Genomic DNA, 19,179 nt, shown 5'->3' with positions numbered 1-19,179 from the left:
TATAGTTGAAATACTAAGCGAGAAGGAAGTACTAGGGAGTAGTATAATATGAAGCGAGAATACTAAGTAGGTGAAAGGAGATTTTTTTGTGAATGCTCAAATCGGTGCATTCAACTTCAAATAACAAAAGAATTATCGGTTTTACGGGTACAGTGGCAACACTTTTTATAGTGGCTGAAAAGACCTTTAAAATGAGCACTGTTAAATGTCGATTGCATTTAAACTAAACGAGATATGGTGCAAAAAATACTGTCCACTCATATATTTTAAGAAAAAATGAGCAGTATATTTATCCCCGCATTCTCCAGAATTTAAATATATCGTCTTCCTTCCACAGATCTTCTCAACATCCTGTTGAAAGTTGTGTCTACGCCTCCATATTCCGTTTTCACAAACCACTCCGAATGTTTACGTAGTACCTTTTTTTTTTCAACCATTCATCTGTTTTGATTAGGGTCCATGCTTCTGATCCGTATGTGATAACAAGGGCTATCAGCGTTCTATATAGTTTTATACCATTTTTTTAGAAATACGTGTGTTATCTGAGTACTTTGATAAACCATCAGAACATCTTCTATTTGCAATTATCATGCAGCTTTTTATTTCCCCTGATGTGGCTTTGGCACAACACCAGTTACATTCATTTTTCTGATGGCTGCCTCAAAAATTAGGTTAAACAGTATGATTTATAATGCGTCTCCCCTACTCTAACTGCGGCTTTTGAAATCTGCAACGACATTTCAGTATCATGTATTTCAGCATTTTGTTTCTTTTTACACTGTTAAAAGTTTGTTTACCGTCTCTATACATATAGTTCTATCTCTTATTCATAAGCTTCCTCTGGAGTCGTTCTTAGTATGAATGTATTGTCTGTAGTGGCTCTATTTGATCATTTTCATTTCATTTTGATAATCACCAATAATATTCTGGTGTATTCTAACAATTTATTGTAGATAACACCTGTATACTACTTTTAGTAATGACTTCTAATTCTGGCATTCCATTTTTATGGTTGGATAGGGAGAGAAGCAAAAACATATTAAGATCATGCAATGTAGAAGACATTAATGGATGGGTGACAAAACGGAAACAGGAGTGGAACGAACACATTAGTAGAATGGAAGAAGATAGGATAGTACGAATAGCACGAGATAAGTCACCAAATGGACGGAGAAGTATTGGCAGACCAAGAAAAGATGGTCGATAATTTAAACAATTTAGGAGGCTAATATTGAAGAAGAAACAGGCTCTAAAGCCTACCTACAAGAAGGAGGAAGGAAGAATTCTTCCCAACAGCCGAAATGAAACAGGGAAGACAAGAAGAATGGTTCAGTCATGTAAAAAGAATGGAGGAGCACAGACTACCAAGAATTGCTCTAGAAGGAAAACCAGCAGGCAAGCGTCCACCGGGGAGACCACCAAGAAGATGGAGAGATAGCTGGCAGTTTACCTCTCAAGAAATACTTCATCGTCGGAATTAACAGATCGACAGATCTACAACAAGTATAAGAAGAAGAATTCTTCCCCAGAATACGGATCCTTCATGTTTTAATAATTTTGCCGAAAGGACATCGCACACATCTTATGGAAAATATAATGTCACTCAAATTCAATAAAATTTATACGAATAGATTCGTTTTAAATTAACGGTCAAATCTTATCATTGCGCCAACTCTTAATTATGATTAATTACGGCGCAAATTGCAATTAAAGTTTATCGAAATCACATTTTTGGAGTCAGTAAAAGTGTCAGTTACAATCACTATTGCTCTGGGTGCTATTCAAAAGAGCTTAAACCCCGCTGGGCCTAAGCGGATTAGTGAAACTAATCCGCTGATTTATGGAGTACCCACAATTTGGGTATTTTAAAATATTTTTTCTCTCTCTAACTTATGTACGTACCCATTTGATTTCAGATTTATTTATATCAATTTCTGCTCTTATTATTGAAAATAGAGAGTTGGCGCAATGATAAGATTTGACCGTTAATTTAAAACGAGTCTATTCGTATAAATTTTATTGAATTTGAGTGACATTATATTTTCCATAAGATGTGTGCGATGTCCTTTCGTCCGTGCCTGGCGCTTCATTGTTTTTTAGTTCTTTTATTATTGGAACCACTTCTTCCTAACTAGGATTTTCAATGTGCTGTTTTTGCTGAATAATATTATCTTGTTTTATTAATTTTTTTGTATGCGTTAAGGTTTTCTTCGAAGTATTCTTTCCAGCCCCTCATAATCTTTTGCTTCTCTGTTAATAGTTGTCCGTCCTTGTCTCTTGTGTCTATCGACTGTCGTTATGCTCTAGAATTTCTTGCACCTGTTATTTCAAAGCCTCTCTTTTTTTCTTTTTGCATACTCGCTTGTATTCTCTTTTTATTATTTTCCCTGCTATTTCTTGCATTTCTTTGGAGTTAGTTAAGTATAGCTTGCCTTTTTTCTGAATTCATCATCATACCATTCCGTATTGCTTTGTCTTTTTTCTTTTTCGACAATGTCCATTATTATTGTTTGTAATTGTCGCCATTCCTCTTCTATAGTGTCTTTCTCTCTGGTTCCGATGAGTTTTATTTGGAGAGCATTTTGATATTCTTGCCCCAAAAATTTACCCTGCTCAAATTTGTTGAACTTGATATTCACAAAACATCTAAGAAAATTTGAGTAACATGTTGGTACCTAGAACTAAGAACTAAGTGTAATAACTTTTTTTCACTTCCTGGCTCACCGATTCAACTATTGGGTACGTTATAAGGATTAAAGCTTTAATAATTTCTTTAGATTTATAAGGACATAAAGTGTAGGTTTCTTTTTATTTTTCGAAAATTTTATTTCGACTTTATTGTCATATGCACATATAAATATATTCAGGCACCGACGTATATAGAGGAAAATTTATCGACCAATCAAGCGAAAAACATTAAAGCGTCATAGCATCCAACAAAGAACCCATAAAAGGTCGGTACGATTGAAAACATTAGGCATACCCAGTTGAGACCCAGCGGGGGTCCAATTGTTTCATATGCAAAGAACCTTACCGACCGATGAGAGTCGATTTCAGAAAATGTAAAGGTGGAAATCAATAACTGGAACTGTTATATTTTCTCAAACTTTGTAGATTTTCGACCAGCCTGTGTATAACATAATCATTATCATCATCAATCAGCCCTGATTTGTCCATTGTTGAACATAGGCCTCCTCCAGATATTTCGATCTTTTTCTGTTCTGCGCCTCTGCTATCCAATTGGTCGCAATTATTTTGAGGTCGGCGGTCCATCGTGCTGGGGGTCTACCTCGGCTTAGCTTGTCTGCCCGTGGTTACGCCATTTGTTTGTCTATCTGACGCCTTCCATTCTTGCAACCTGTCCCGCCCATCTTCATTTTTGCCTTGTAATACGTTTAATGATATCTTACACTCCGGTTCATCTACGAACTTACTCGTTTTTTGCTCTATTTCTTAAGCTTATTTCAAGCATTGATCTCTCCATCTATCGTTGAGTCCTTCTCAATTTTTCAGCTTATCTTGTAAGAGAGTTAAGGTTTCTGTTCCACATGAGAGGAATAGTAGAACGTACTCAGGCGCGGATCTAGAAATTCATAATAGGGGGGCCAAACTGACCTCAAATACAGTAATGCCACAGCTACCGATTTTTCGGTAGATCTACCAAATACCTGTCAAATCTACCGATCTACCTAATTCTCCTTTTTTTCTACCGAAAAATCAAAATTCTTAAGGTGATACAGTAGCGATCAACAGGTAGCCAAAACGCGTTCCAAGATTACGGCTGTAATTTTGAATATTTTTTCGAGATATTTGGCACACGTATTCGTAATATAATAAACAATGGCGGTACAGAGCCCAATTTGAAAAATATATTAATATGTGGAAATTACTCTGTAATTAAATACAATATTAAAAAAACGAGCCTGTACCGCCATTAAGAAGAACAAAAAAATACACTTTCTTCAAATAAACTTTTTTATCCGATGCCTAGATTTTGTGTCATTTTGGAACTACTAATGAAATAAAAAAATTTAGTAGTTCCAAAATGACACAAAATCTAGGCCTCGGATAAAAAAGTTTATTTGAAGAAAGTTTATTTTTTTGTTGTTCTTAATGGCGGTATAGGCTCGTTTTTTTAATATTGTATTTAATTACAGAGTAATTTCCACATATTAATATATTTTTCAAATTGGGCTCTGTACCGCCATTCTTTATTATATTACGAATACGTGTGCCAAATATCTCGAAAAAATATTTAAAATTACAGCCGCAATCTTGGAACGCGTTTTCGCTACCTGTTGATCGCTACTGTTTCCTCTTAAGTTTCAAATTAATCTGCCGAGTTTTTTTTTCTACCGAGAAATCAAAATTATTAAAAAAATTTTTAGCGGATAGATTTGGCAACAGAGTTTAGTCAATTTTTAAGAATTCTTCAATTGCTTTTACTAGCTTGTTACGTAAATATTATATTTTCCAGATTTAGCCATACATACACTTATTTAGCCATACACTTACTCTAAGGATAAAATACACTATACAGGGTGTTTTATTAATAATTGTCCACATAGTAACTGGAGAAACATTAGCACAAAATACGAATATTTAACCTAAAACACTTAAATAAAATGTGGTTCCTTACTGAGTTACAGGGTGTTTTATCTACAAATTTAAAAACTGTTTTTTCCCAGTATTTTAAAACTGTTCTACGTATCCTTTCCATACTTGGCAGGAAGTATAGGTACTGTACAAACTACTAAATTATGTTAAACAAACGTTTCTGGCTGTTACCAGAGGCGTACTACGCGACGGGGGAAAGTGAATGGTTGACCCTTTACAAATTCTACGTCACTGGCGGAATTGCTATTTTAGTTAAATTTTTGGATTCTCCAATACTTTCTATGAAAATAATATACTCTTCTTATGTAACGCCAAAGTCATTAGTTTTCGAGATCTTTGAAGTTAAAAATGAAACGACACGGATATTTTGACTAATGTATTGTGTCGTTTTATTTTTAATTTCAAATATCTCGAAAATTAATCATTTTATCGTTACGAATGAAGAGTATATTATTTTCATAAAAAGTATTGGAAAATAAAAAATTACACTAAAATAGCAATTTCGTCAGTGGCGTAGAATCTGGGAAGGGTCAACCAGCTACTATCCCCTGTCTACAGTACCTACACTTTCTGCCAAGTATGATAAGGATACGCCAAATAGTTTTAAAGTAGTGGGTACAAATAATTTTTAAATTTTAATCATACGAATCATATCATAAATTAATCAAAATAACTGTGCCGTTTCATATTTAACTTCCTCGAAAACTAATGACTTTATCGTTACCAATGAAAAGTATATTATTTACGTAGAAAGTATTGGAGAATCTAAAAATGGCACGCACTAAAATAGTAATTCCTCCAGTGGCTTAGAATTTCAGAACTGTCAACCATTCACTATCCCCTGTCGTACGCCTCTGGTAGTAGCTAGAAACGGTGGCTAGTGGCTAGAAAATTTAGTAGGGTGTATAGTACTCGCACTTTCTGCCAAGTATGAAAAGGATACGTCGAATAGTTTTAAAATGCTGAGCAAAAATAGTTTTTAATTTTTTCAATAATACACCCTGTAACTCAGTAAGGAACCACATTTTATTTAAGTGTTTTAGGTTAAATCTTCGTATTTTGTGCTAAGGTTTCTCCAGTTACTATATGGACAATTATTAATGAAACACCCTGTATAATCCCAGATACCTACGGTATCAAAAGGATTGATAGACAATTCACGACTATTAATCTCACTGGTCGTTCTTTACCATAAAGATTAACCTTTCTACAATCAATGGGCAAGTACGCATGGATTATCTAGTAAAATACAAATTTTTATATCTTTATTGTATCGCAAATTTGAAACGTGACTTTTCATGAGATAAGGTTTATACCCAGTGTAATGTATTTGCTTTTTAAAATCTCATTTTTGTTATTCTTTGAATTGAGAAAAATATTTCCGTTGTTTATGGTTCCACCGGTACCCAAACAAATGCGCCTGCAGATTATTTATCAGAGAAAGGTGTTTTATTAGATTTTATGGCTTCATTCAATTCTTTGGAAGCGGTTTAGAGTTAACAGAAAAAAATAATAAATAATAAAAAAATTCTTATAGACTAAATACAATAGGGGGGTCCATGGACCCATTGACCCCCCCGTATCCGCGCCTGAACGCACTGGTTAAAAGCTTTTTCTCTCATTTTTCCGAATGCAGTCCAACCCAAACTTATTTCTCTGAGTAACTCGCATATTTAGTTAAGATATTAAGGAGAATATTAAGATATTTCGGCGTAGAAAGATATTAAGGAGGATATTGGGACCCATTTGTGACAATGGTATAAGGAGAATAAGGTGCCTATTCTATGCAGCACTTGTAGAGTGAGGTATGAGATGAGTTCTATGAGGTATGTGATGTTCATGAAATTTTAAGGATTCTCCGGTAGATCCACATTTCAAAGTCCTCCAATTTATTTACGTTTGATGTTTTAAGGGTCCATTAGGGTCTTAACTGTAACGAAGAGTCGACCAGACGTAGCATTTTGATAAACCTAGTCGAATTTCGAGTTTTATTCGAGAATCACAAAGCAGGTTTTGCTTGGTCTGAAAGATTTTCCGGCCTGTTCAATTATCGATTTTATTTCTAGATCAGGTTTTAGGCTGCTGTTAATCCAACATCCCAGGTACTTAAATCTATTGACCTGTTCTAAAACGTGAAAGGTTGAGTTACGTTTTGGTTTTTTCGGACTGACATCACTTTGGTTTTTTAATGTTTATTTTCATACCAAATTGCTCACAGGTCGAGTTGGTCTTGTCGATGAGTCGTTGTAGACGCAAGTCGGAATCAACCCGTATCATCGGCGTATCTGATGCTGTTGATATTTACGCCTTGACTGTTACCTTGACTCCATTCTTGGAATTCTCCAGTGCCTTTTTAGATAGAAACTCGGAGTAAAAATTAAACACTAGGGGCGACGAACACATTCTTGTCTAAGCCCCCTCCTGATTTCTACTTCTGCTAATGTGGAATCTTCGATCCTAACTCTGGTGTTTGGGTTTCAGTACAAGTTTTTTAGTGATTTGATGTCTTTTCATCTAAACCGACTTCTTGCAAACGTTCTACTAGTAGGTCGTGTCTATTCTATTAAATGCTTTGTCGAAATCTATAAAGCATATAAATATAGATTTCTGTTTGTCGTCGCATTTTTGGGCGAGAACTAGTGAACTGATGAGGGCTTCTCTCGTTCCCATGCCGGATCTAAATCCAAACTGATCGTCTCCGATGATTGTTTCGCACATTCTATAGATTCCATTATGTACGACTTTTAATAGGACTTTGCGTGTATTAGATGATTAATAATGTTAAATATTTTGCCATTAGCTACCATTGAATAATTATAAAATGTTCTTATAGATCAATTCCAAAATTGGAAATATAACTGTTAGTTTCCATCTCTTCATTAACAGTGGCGCAGAACAGCAAGGTACCAACGTCAGATGAAAAAATCTTTATTATCTATAAAGATTTATTACTTCTGACTTTAAACTGAAACTGATGACCGTTTCTTGACACGACGTTAAAATGACATAAATTATTATCTGATGGGCTTTGGTGCATATCTTTTCAGAATATTAATTGTTAGAAAGAGATAGAACGTATGGGGTATATCTAATGGTATCGGATGTGTATTGTGCAGGCAATCATTTTTTACATAAATAAACCATATTATGCATAAAATAATATAAAACATATAAAAATAGACAGAAAAAATTTTTAATAACGGTAGCCATAGACCTAGAACAGACGCATAAAAATAAAAGATAGGCTTCATCCCTCACGACCAGCATCTCCAGTTCATTCTCTCCTGCCATTCTCCATCTCTAAGGTCTCGTTTTTCCATGCCTCCTCCACCTAATCCCTTCATTATTTTCAGGATGTGCCTCATATTCTCTTCTTATTGAGCTCCAATACGATATCTTTGACATCCACCTTGTACAATCTACTCTTGTCACTTGCCCATATCATATTAAAGCTCTTTCTTTAATGACGCTACGAATATCTTAATATTCTTCTGCATTCTTCTTTTTTATCTCCTTATTTCTAATACTATTCAGTCTTGTTATTCGACAGCTTTGTCTTATGAACTCCATTTCGGTTCTTCCTCCATTCTTCTTTTTTATCTCCTTATTTCTAATACTATTCAGTCTTCTTATTCGACAGCTGCGTCTCATAAACTCGATTTTCAGTTTTAGTGAAGTGTAGTGACGATTGGTTCTGATTTTTTTACTAAAACCTAAATTATGAATTTCTTTTATTGACGGTTGAATACTTTTCGATTAACCACATTCTTTAGTAATTTTCTTATCTCGGTATATATACGATGAACTGTTGGTGCCATTTTCTACATTATTATGCGAACATTATATTAATGATATTGCGGTGAAGTAAACTGTCATCAAATACGGCATACGTAATTTTGTCATTGCGCAAATGAGCGCATTGTGTTTCATCGTTATCTTGCTCTAGTGTACTAACATTGGTACGATTTTGGCATTTTTTTATATTGGTATGTTTTTGATTTTTCCAGATCATTTGAGTTACATGTTGATATTATTAGTAACAATATACTCTTATGATCTGCTTCTTATTAATTTTATAGTAATTATTATTTATTTGATTAATTATTTAATTGTCGCAAATCATACATAAAAAATGAATAAAAAATCTCAGGGTGCCTTTTTATAATATCAAGAAAATGTCTAAATTATCTTACGTTATACTTATCTTCTCTTGTGGGTTCAGTATCTCTTAGTTGATCCTAATCGGGATAAAATAGGGAAAAGAAATAAAGAAAAATATAAAATAAACATACAGAATTGTCTTTTATTTATCAAAATCGATACTCTAAAAATCTATCAAATCTAAAACCTGTGGACACAGATGTCCGAATGAAATTTCTACCATTTAAATTTATTCTAGTTAAAAAACAATTTATCGGTTTGTTCCCGATGACTTTGGTACAACAAAATAAACAAAACCAAATTATGTATTTGCAAGATTAGCTATACTCCCTATTTACTTTCTGAAATATTGGAATTTTAATTCCTACGCTTTTTACTCAAAATTTTAGTTTCCGAACATAAAAATATCTTTCACATAAGTTGACTGACCTTTTGCTTCACTCACTCTGATGTCTTCTCGTGACCCAAAACAGCTCTCCCTCGTTGACTATGTTAAAGGCTACTCATCAAAGCCCTCTCCGTTCTCCAGCTTCAAAACTATCAGCATACCAGCACCAATTCTCCAACAAGCCAGGCCTCTTTTGACCAGTACTCGATTCAAACAAAACTCCAAAAATTCTCTGCTCTCCTTCTCACAAAAATACAGAATCAAAGAGGTATTTCGTCTCAATTTGATCTGTCTCTCGTTCCACTTTTCAGCACTATTCTCCACTATCAAACAACCACTGGTACTTGCTAACTATCTATCCACGAAAACGTCGAACTGCTCCTCAGCGATGCCAATAACATAATGCCTTCTTTTTCAAACTCCCTCAATCATTCAAACCACTTTTCCCCTTCCAAATTTCCAAGAATCAGAATCATTTCTCTTTTCCATTCGACAAACAAACAGTCATTCTTTCTAAATTATTCCGATCATCCTAATTACTTTCGGTGAATTCTACAACATTTTACTTGGGGTGAAACAAAGATATTAAAATTCCAAACTTTCTTTTAAACCATTTTTCTAGAAAATGATAATTACTTCTACCTATGGATTCTATAGTTCCCATAATAAACAATCTTTTTCCATTTCAAACCTAAATACATCGTTCTTTTCACTTTAATTATTCACAAAAGTCTTTAATGGTTCATCGGAAAGCTCATTAAAAAAGAAATCCACTTACAACCAAACTAAATTCTAATAAATATTTACAGATCAATATACAGGGTGTATCAAATTTATGTGCCCGCGTTATTTAAAAAAAATTTAATTTAATTTTCATTTTGCCTTTGATTGATAAATTGAAAACACAATAATACATACAACAAGAAGTACCTGAAAAAACCTTATACTAAATTATAATTGGGTACTCTCCACTTATGTGAAAACAACTACTATAATAAAATCAATGATAAAAATAATTTGATATTTATTTCCAGATGCTCCCTATAGGAAATCCATAAACGCAGCAATTTTAAAAATGCAAGAGATGGGTATTCTACACACTTTAAAAACAAAGTGGTGGAAAGAAATGAATGGAGGAGGACAGTGTACGGTAAGTTTCAAACTGATTCATATTGTTAAATTTTTAGTACTAATTGATACATTTTCATATTTTGTATGTTTATTTCAACCTTTATTTTTTAACCTTAAACAACCATTCTGCAAAATTAAAACCACAAGAAACGAACCCACCTAAATACAATGTCGGTCATGTTATGTAAGTGGCGGCTTAGCCAAAAATTATCAAATTTAATTTATTCCTCAACCCAGAATACCCACCAAGAAAATCGCAAGTACCAAAAAGCATACTTACTCGATTGTGGTGAATAAATAATGACATCTATAACGCAGTACCTATACAACAAGAAACAAACATATTAAATTTGAATATTTAGCGGTTTCAATCTCTGCACTTCTGCACAGCGCTTTTAACGTCGGTGTCATTTTTAGTTTCGGTACTTTCTGGATCTTCCGTACATTCTGTAGATTTCAGTGTGTTCCATTATTCTTAAGATTTACTTCTAGGTGCAGAATCATCTTCTTTGGAATGTATAATATGCATAAAGTTGCAATCGTACCTCAGTGGCTTTGGTACTGGCTTACCAAGGTTCGATCTTCCGCAGATACCAGAATTTTTTAATTTCTAATTACTTCCTCCTCCTCCTCAGTCGTTTCCTCATTGCTGAGTGTCGTGATTCCTTATAATACGAGCAACTATCTCTTTCCATCGGCTTCTCTTCTGAGCTTCCCTCATGGATTCAGATAATGTTTTTCCACTGGCTTTCTGTACTTGATCCGTCCATCGAGTAGGTGAGCGACCTCTACTTCTGCGCCCTTCAACGTTTTCCGAAATGATAAGTCTCTCAAGATTATCATCACTTCTTCTTGCAATATGGCCGAAAAATTTTAAGACGGTGGAGAGGCAAATAGAGGAAAGTCGAGTCTGAATATTAAGCTCTTGGAGGATTGAGTGATTTGTTCTGTGTTCCGTCCATGAGATCCGAAGCATTCTTCTCCAGCACCACATTTCAAAGGCGTCAATCCTTTTTCTGTCGTCCGATTTCATTGTCCATGTTTCGGAGCCGTAATTAAATATGGGAAAAATTAAGGCACGTACTAATCTTATTTTGGTGTTCTTCGACAAGGAGCGATCTTTCCAGATCTTCGATAATCGACTCATAGCATTTTTGGCCATGCCTATTCTCCTACGTATTTCTGTTTCACAAGATCATGTATTACTGATGTAGGATCCTAGATAATTGAACTCGTTAACCACTTCAAACCGGTCTAAGGCTCCTGTTGTCTGAAGTGAATTTGAATAATCTACTATCATAATTTTTGTTTTTTGTTTATTGATCTTGAAACCACATCATTGCTTTCGGCTTCCACTAGCTGCAGCAGGCTGGACATTTCTTCTTCGGATGCAGTTATTAATGTTGTATCATCTGCATATCTGAGATTTGAGATCTTCTTTCCTGCGATAGAAATACCGCCATTCCATTTGTCGAGTGCTTTTCTCATTATATATTCCCAATAGAAATTAAAAAGACTTGGAGATAGAATACATCCTTGTCGGACTCCTCTACCTATTTTAAAAGGATCGGACTTATGGTTTTCAATTCTTATTCTGGTTTTACTGTTCTCATATAGGCTTTTCACCAGAGCTGACAGATGATCAGGAACCCCCATCTCATGTAGAACTTTCCACAAAACTGTCCAGTCTACACAGTCAAATGCCTTCTGATAATCCAGAAAGCAGATGATCATCGGAATTTTGAATTCTCGTGCTTTCTCAATGAGTTGTCGCATATTAAGAATTTGCTCCCTTGTGCCTTTACCCTTCACGAAGCCTGCCTGTTCTTGTGGTATTTGTCTATGCAGGTATGTCTGCATGCGACACTTGATGATTCTCAACAGAATTTTAATTGCTTTCTAATTGCTTATATCAATTTATATTTTAACTGAGCCTGCACCGTGCTTCGTATGGCACATAAAGATGTCTTATCCAGAATCTGAGAGTAGTACTCGTTTTAAAAATTGTTAAATTTTGTCTCAGCTTTATGTTTTTCAACATGAAATAAAAATAAACAAATACACTCAAAAAAAAATCCGTTGCAATGATCACAAAATCATCGATATCTTGAGTAGGTACATGTTTCCGTCCAAGAAACTTACTAAAGAGTATCAAAATATTCATAACAATAACAATATTTTACTGCTAATAGAGTAATAATCTTCTTCTTAAACCTAAAGTACCTAAAAACGAGAGTCTTCAATCAATGTATACGTAAGTATACGCCCTGTTTTAATATATGGCTCTCATACATGGACGTTTACAAAAGAGAATATGGAAACAATAGCAAAGACAGAAAGAGCCATGGAAAGACAAATGCTGAACATTAAACTATCAGACAGGAAAATAAACGAATGGATCCGTAACAAAACAAAAGTGAAAGATGTCTATACCCAAGTAGCAAAGCTTAAATGGAAGTTCGCCGGACACACCCTAAGGCAGAAGGACGAAAGATGGACTAAGATGATTATACATTGGAGACCGTGGAACCACAAACGAAAAAGGGGAAGGCCACAGATGCGATGGTCAGATGACCTGAAGAAACACACTGGGTCAAAATGGATGCAAATTGCCCATGATAGAGAGGCATGGAAGAAGGAAGAGGAGGCCTATATCCAAGGATGGATGTTTAGGGCTGATTAGATAGATATAATCTTCTTCTTAAAGTGCCCTCTTGTCAATGGAGGTTGGCTACTACAATTGCAAACTATTCTCTGTTCTGAAAATTTAGCCCTTTCCATTGTCGGATGTTTTTGAGCCACGATAGTATTTTCCTTCTTAGTCCTCTCTTTCACTGGTTCTTAATAAATATGCAATTAAGTACCATGAAAAAACTATGGATGACTGATGATATCTAATAGATCAGAAAGTACCACTAAAATTAATGATACGCATCAGTACCATACATTCCAAAAATAGTCGTAATATAATAGGGAAATTGAAAGTTTTATTAATAATTCAAGAATCAATTACAATGATGATTTAGATGTGAAGAAATATGTAGATTCCAATAATTTAGTTTAGTACTACATGCTACATGAACTCATTCAGTCTTAAGGTTAATCCTCTAATAGGGATAAATTAAACAAATTTAAAATCTTAACATCGATGATAGGTATCACCAGTCCGTCTTTAACCGGTACATAAAGTAAGATGCAAAGTTCTAATCTTTATTTAATTAAAGAACGAAAAACGTAGTACGATTCTTATCGATATCAGAATGAATTCCTTCCCATCACATCTTAATTTGTGTATAATCTATTCCTCTATATTTATGTACTCCGAAAACCTCCTGACCTATAATTTTCAGTTAGGACCAGATAAACATTATGATTTATGTAGTGGTACCATCGTCGGTACCACCGTCGGTATTTATATTCAGATCTGGCCCGTATATATGCGCGGCATTGGCGGAACTCTTAAGTTCCTTTCGATATAAATTATGGCCACTATAAAAAAAGTTAATTTAATCTTCTCGATGGCCGATTATAGCTGGACGGGCTCTTTTACTTTTCTAATGCTGTAGCGATACGAGTATCTCCGCGTATAGAAAATTCTTGAAATAGGTCGCAATTTTCGAATGGGTCATGTAGTACCTCACTTGGGTAAATACTATTATTGCCCAATTTCACTTACTATTTGTCTTATTAGAGGTAAAACTCACTAACTAAACTTTTCAGAGAGTGGAGTAAAATCGATTTAAAGGAACAAATTGTTTTTTAAATTCACCTGACTTGAATATTCGAATTTTTTAATGCAACTTTAAAGAGTAAATGAAAACAGATATCAAAAGTTTAATCAGAGAGTGCAGCAAGCACCTCTACCGGTTTCGAAACTTATTAGTCTCTTATCAGGAGGCACACATCCTGCTCTCTCTGACCCAACCAGGACAAACCCCAGCGTGCAGTTACGGATTGCAACGAACGAAATGGCAGGGATGTCATAGCGGCAACTGCTAGCAAAAGACTAAGTTTTCAATCTAATAGAACATAAAACAATACCAAAAATATTACTCTACATCCCACCAGATTGAAAACAATGGGAACCTTCTCTGGTTATACCTCCGAGACTTCTAAAATTTGCAAGCCGTAACGGATACTGAGACTAAAGAAGATGAGCGAATTATTCAATTTATAATTCATGTCTCATCTGCTTAGCGCGGTAAAGATCCAACGATAATGTTTCCCTTCGTACTCCAATCAGAGTAAACATGATTTACATTTACCCATTTTTGATTTACATGTTTACTCTGACTAGAGTACGAAGGGAACCATTCTCGTTGGAACTTTACCGCGCTGAGCAGATGGGACGTGAATTATAAATTATAAAATTCTCTCATCTTCTTTAGTCTCAGCATCCGTTATGGCTTGCAAACTTTAGAAGCCTCGGAGGTGTAATCAGAGAAGGTTCCCATTGTTTTCAATCTGGTGGGATGTAGAGTAATATGTTTGGTAAAATGCCTTTAAATGTTTTATGTTCCATTAGATTGAAAACTTAGTATTTTTCTTTAAAGAGATATATTATGCCATGTTTCGTCACAGGAAGTATGATTTATTAAATATTACATTAATTTGTTTAGGTACTTGATTAGTTTTTCCATGAACACAATAATTGGATATTATGAAGTTAATGAATCTTCTCCATAAAGTATCAAGACTCAATCTTCAATTATCACTTAGTACCTACAGATTCGGCACTCCAGATTGTAAAAGTTTCACTAAGTATCTACAATAATAAGTTTTTTAATGAGTTTTACCTTGAAACATAAATTCACAATAATGCACTTAGTGAATAGCACCCTAAATTATCTCAGCAATTAGAAGGCTTTAAGCAATTGCTGACTTTTCCCGTGCTGGGCAGTACCGTATTGAGTACCTACAAATTGATGAAAATGTCAAAATCTCAAAAAATTATTGTTCTTTTAATATTGCATTCAATAATAGTAGGGGAGCAAAGTATGCTAAATATTTAGTCACTCGAGCGTTATGAGGACTTATTGGGTTGTGAAGAGTAGGTCCTAAAACAAAAAAGAATGTATGTGTACCTTGTACGCACGTAAGAAGTTATACTTCTATTATATGATTTCAGCGAAATAAAACATTTTTAACAGTTTATTTTTATTTTCTTAAATATTAAACTGAGTTTAATAGTTACTTACCACTTTCCAAAAATCCAAAAATTAAAAAAAAAGACAGCAATTGTCCGCATTTGAACCCGGGACCTCTCTATTCGTAGTCGAATGCTGTACCAACGAGGCTACGAAGGCATTGTTTAGACGGTTTCTCGGACAATATGACAAACCACGGTGACAAATTGACGAAGTGAAGTATTAAATAAAAATGTTTTAATAATACGTATTACCTTAACCTAACCTTACTTTTTTGTAGCTGGAATATTGTATGCGCCACTCATTTTTACGGCGTTTAGCGGTTTTTTTTATTCTTGTATCAGGAGTTTTTCAAAGTTATTTATAAATTAAATGTATAAAGTTGAATGCAATGTTTCTCGATTACACGTTAAGCTTTATAAATGGTCGCCTTTGTCGCATTATCTCCCAAACGATCTAGTGTCCATCGAATGTACACTAGATTTTTTTTTCTATTCGAAATAGATAAAACATAATATTGGGATGGCCGGTAAATGAACTCGGATTGCCCGTGGCCAGATCAAATTAGCGTCGTAACCACTACAACTACCCAAAACCATTTAGGGAATAATCGTTAATTGAATTATAATTTTGTAGCTTAATAACTTCTAAAAGGCTTAACCGATTTTGTTCACCAAACATGAGTTTGAAACGTTTGAAACGAATTATTGAGCTTGAAAAACCGTTTTTCCCATAAGAAATAGATTTGATCATACTTATGAAGCCTATAATTTAAAAATTCGAATTTTCCCGGATATAAGGTCTACACCGTTAGATTCATCTAGAGTCCTTCTACAAACGCTCAGTTATTGGCGTTTCGATGGTTGAAATTTTGAGTAATTGTCGAAAAACCAAAATTTTCAAAGTTTGGTTTTTTAGTTTTTCGGCTATACTGAGCCGTGTGTATGTCTGATCCTGACAGCTTAGACACCATTTGAAAGCTTAACTCAACTCTATTGATTTGGTGTATTTACTGTTCTCCTGTATCTTCTTGAACCGAAGATATATACCGCCAAAAAATATGCCGTTTTGTACCTACCAAGTCCTATAGCCGGTTCCTAACTAACAAACTACACCGGTTCTGAATCGGCCCTCGCCCCCTCTTCAAACACAGAAAAAAAATTCAGATCGGTTTAACTTTTCCACACACATACATACATACTATTATGTATCACTTTATCAATCAAAGATAGAGTAAAAATTTTAATTTTTTAATTATAACGCGGGCACATAAATTTGATACTATTGATTTGTAACTATTTAGTAGAAGGTAGATTTTACGCAGTGGATCTATCCTTAATGAGTTTTTCCCTGAAGACTTAAAGACATTTGTAAATAAAGTGAAGTGAAAATACAATTTATTTCGGATTATAATTTAAAAAGATTGTTTGTTACGGGAAAGGTAAGATCCACAAGTAGCTGTAATTATTAGTTTTTAGGAAAATAAAGGTAGAGAGATTTGGAACTTTAAGTCTGTTTGTTTAAGCACAAGAATATTTGTATAATTTTGGGAAAGTGATTAGGATGAGTAGAAGTATTGTTTGAAAGAATGCCTGGGTTTTTCGAATGAAAAGGAGGAATGTGGAAAGAGAAATGTTTCTGATTGACTTGGCAATTTGGAATGGGGAAAGGGAAGTTTGAATGTTGAGACAGTTTGGAAAAGAAAGAGCATTGTGTGGCCGGCATCCGAGAAGGGCAGTCGAAAATTTTCGCGGATAGTTCAGAAGCAAGTACTAGTGGTTGTTTGTTAGTGGAGAGTAGCTGAATACATCTTTGATTCTGTAAAGTCCAAGAGAGTAAGTTACAAGAATTATCGTTATTAAAATTATTTGTTACACCAAGTAAAAAAGATACTTGGGTCTCAGGAGAGTATTATTGAGAGAAAGAGAGGAGAGACTTTTGGAGTTTATTGAACGAGTACTGGTCAAAAGCGGCCTGGCTTGTGTTTTGGGGAAATAGTTACTGGTATGCTGCTGGATTGATGCTGAGAACGGAGAGGGCTTTGATTGGTAGCCTAACATAATCAACAAGGAAGAGCTGTTTGGGTCAAGAGGAGACATTATTGTGTGTGAATCAAAAAGGTCAGTCAATAACTTATGTGATAGATGTTCTTTATAATCAGAAGTTAAAAATTTTGCGTAAAAGCATATGAATTAAGATTCCAACATTTCAAAAATTTAATAGGAAGTATAAGTAGTTTTGCAAATACCTAAATTTTGTTTAGCTTATTTTATTAATGATATCAGGAACAAAGCGATAAATATTTGTTTGAATTAGATTAATTATATGGTAAAAGTTTCATTTGGACAATTATGCCCACAGGATTTAATTGATAGATTTTCAGAGCATTGCTTTTGATAATAAAGGTATTTGTATGTGCTTATTTATGATTTTTCTATTTATTTCCTTTTCCTATTTTATCCCGATAAGGATCAACTAAGAGATACTGAAGCCACGAAAAAGGATAAGTATAACCTAAGATAATTTAGTTATTTTTTTATGACAAAAAGGCACCCTGAGATTTTTTCTTAATAATTTTTTGTATGATTTGCGTCAATTCAATAATTAATTAAATAAATACTAATTAAAATAAAAGTAATAGAAAGCAGATCATAACAATACAATATATACATACATACTTACATACATACATACATACATACATACATATATACATACATACATACATACATACATACATACATACATACATACATACATACATACATACATACATATATACATACATACATACATACATACATACATACATACATACATACATACATACATACATACATACATACATACATACATACATACATACATACATACATACATACATACATACATACATACATACATACATACATACATACATACATACATACATACATACATACATACATACATACATACATACATACATACATACATACATACATACATACATACATACATACATACATACATACATACATACATACATACATACATACATACATACATACATACATACATACATACATACATACATACATACATACATACATACATACATACATACATACATACATACATACATACATACATACATACATACATACATACATACATACATACATACATACATACATACATACATACATACATACATACATACATACATACATACATACATACATACATACATACATACATACATACATACATACATACATACATACATACATACATACATACATACATACATACATACATACATACATACATACATACATACATACATACATACATACATACATACATACATACATACATACATACATACATACATACATACATACATACATACAATATCAAACATTTTCCTTTTTTTAAATAAAAATTGACTCATATTTCTGAGCTCGGTAACTTTTGAACGGTATAACCGATTTTCAAAATTAGACGTTGGAAATGCGCAATCCGAAATGCGTTGGAAAGTCGCTTCTATTAGAAGCCGCAATGGTCGGAGTTAAATTTTCGAAGTTATTGGGAGTTTTGGGGACGAGAACGAAAGACAGACCCTAAATAGGAAGGGCCGTAAAATCCACACCCTTGGACCAAAATGGATGGTTGATATATGAATGGGTGAGTCTTTCGCTGAGCTTTAAGATGGGAGTTGCCCCAATTTTCAATTCAGTCAGATTTAGAAAA

The 19,179-nt window shown here is 34.0% G+C and overlaps 1 protein-coding gene across 2 annotated transcripts in view; it reads left to right on the top strand.

Moving 5' to 3' along the window:
- LOC114349528 (glutamate receptor ionotropic, kainate 2-like) overlaps nucleotides 1–19,179 on the top strand; it is a 207,818-nt gene that overhangs the window by 175,332 nt on the left and 13,307 nt on the right. For both annotated transcript variants that reach the window (XM_028299934.2, XM_028299933.2), the window contains exon 14: nucleotides 10,201–10,316. In XM_028299934.2, coding sequence (XP_028155735.1) covers nucleotides 10,201–10,316 — 116 coding nt within the window. The remainder of the gene's footprint in view (nucleotides 1–10,200; nucleotides 10,317–19,179) is intronic.

The sequence above is a fragment of the Diabrotica virgifera genome, chromosome 1 (assembly GCF_917563875.1).
Source record: "Diabrotica virgifera virgifera chromosome 1, PGI_DIABVI_V3a".
In the NCBI taxonomy this organism is placed as follows: Eukaryota; Metazoa; Arthropoda; class Insecta; order Coleoptera; family Chrysomelidae; genus Diabrotica; species Diabrotica virgifera.
The sequence above is the reverse complement of the archived record's forward strand: the minus strand, read 5'-3'. Positions and strand labels throughout refer to the sequence as shown.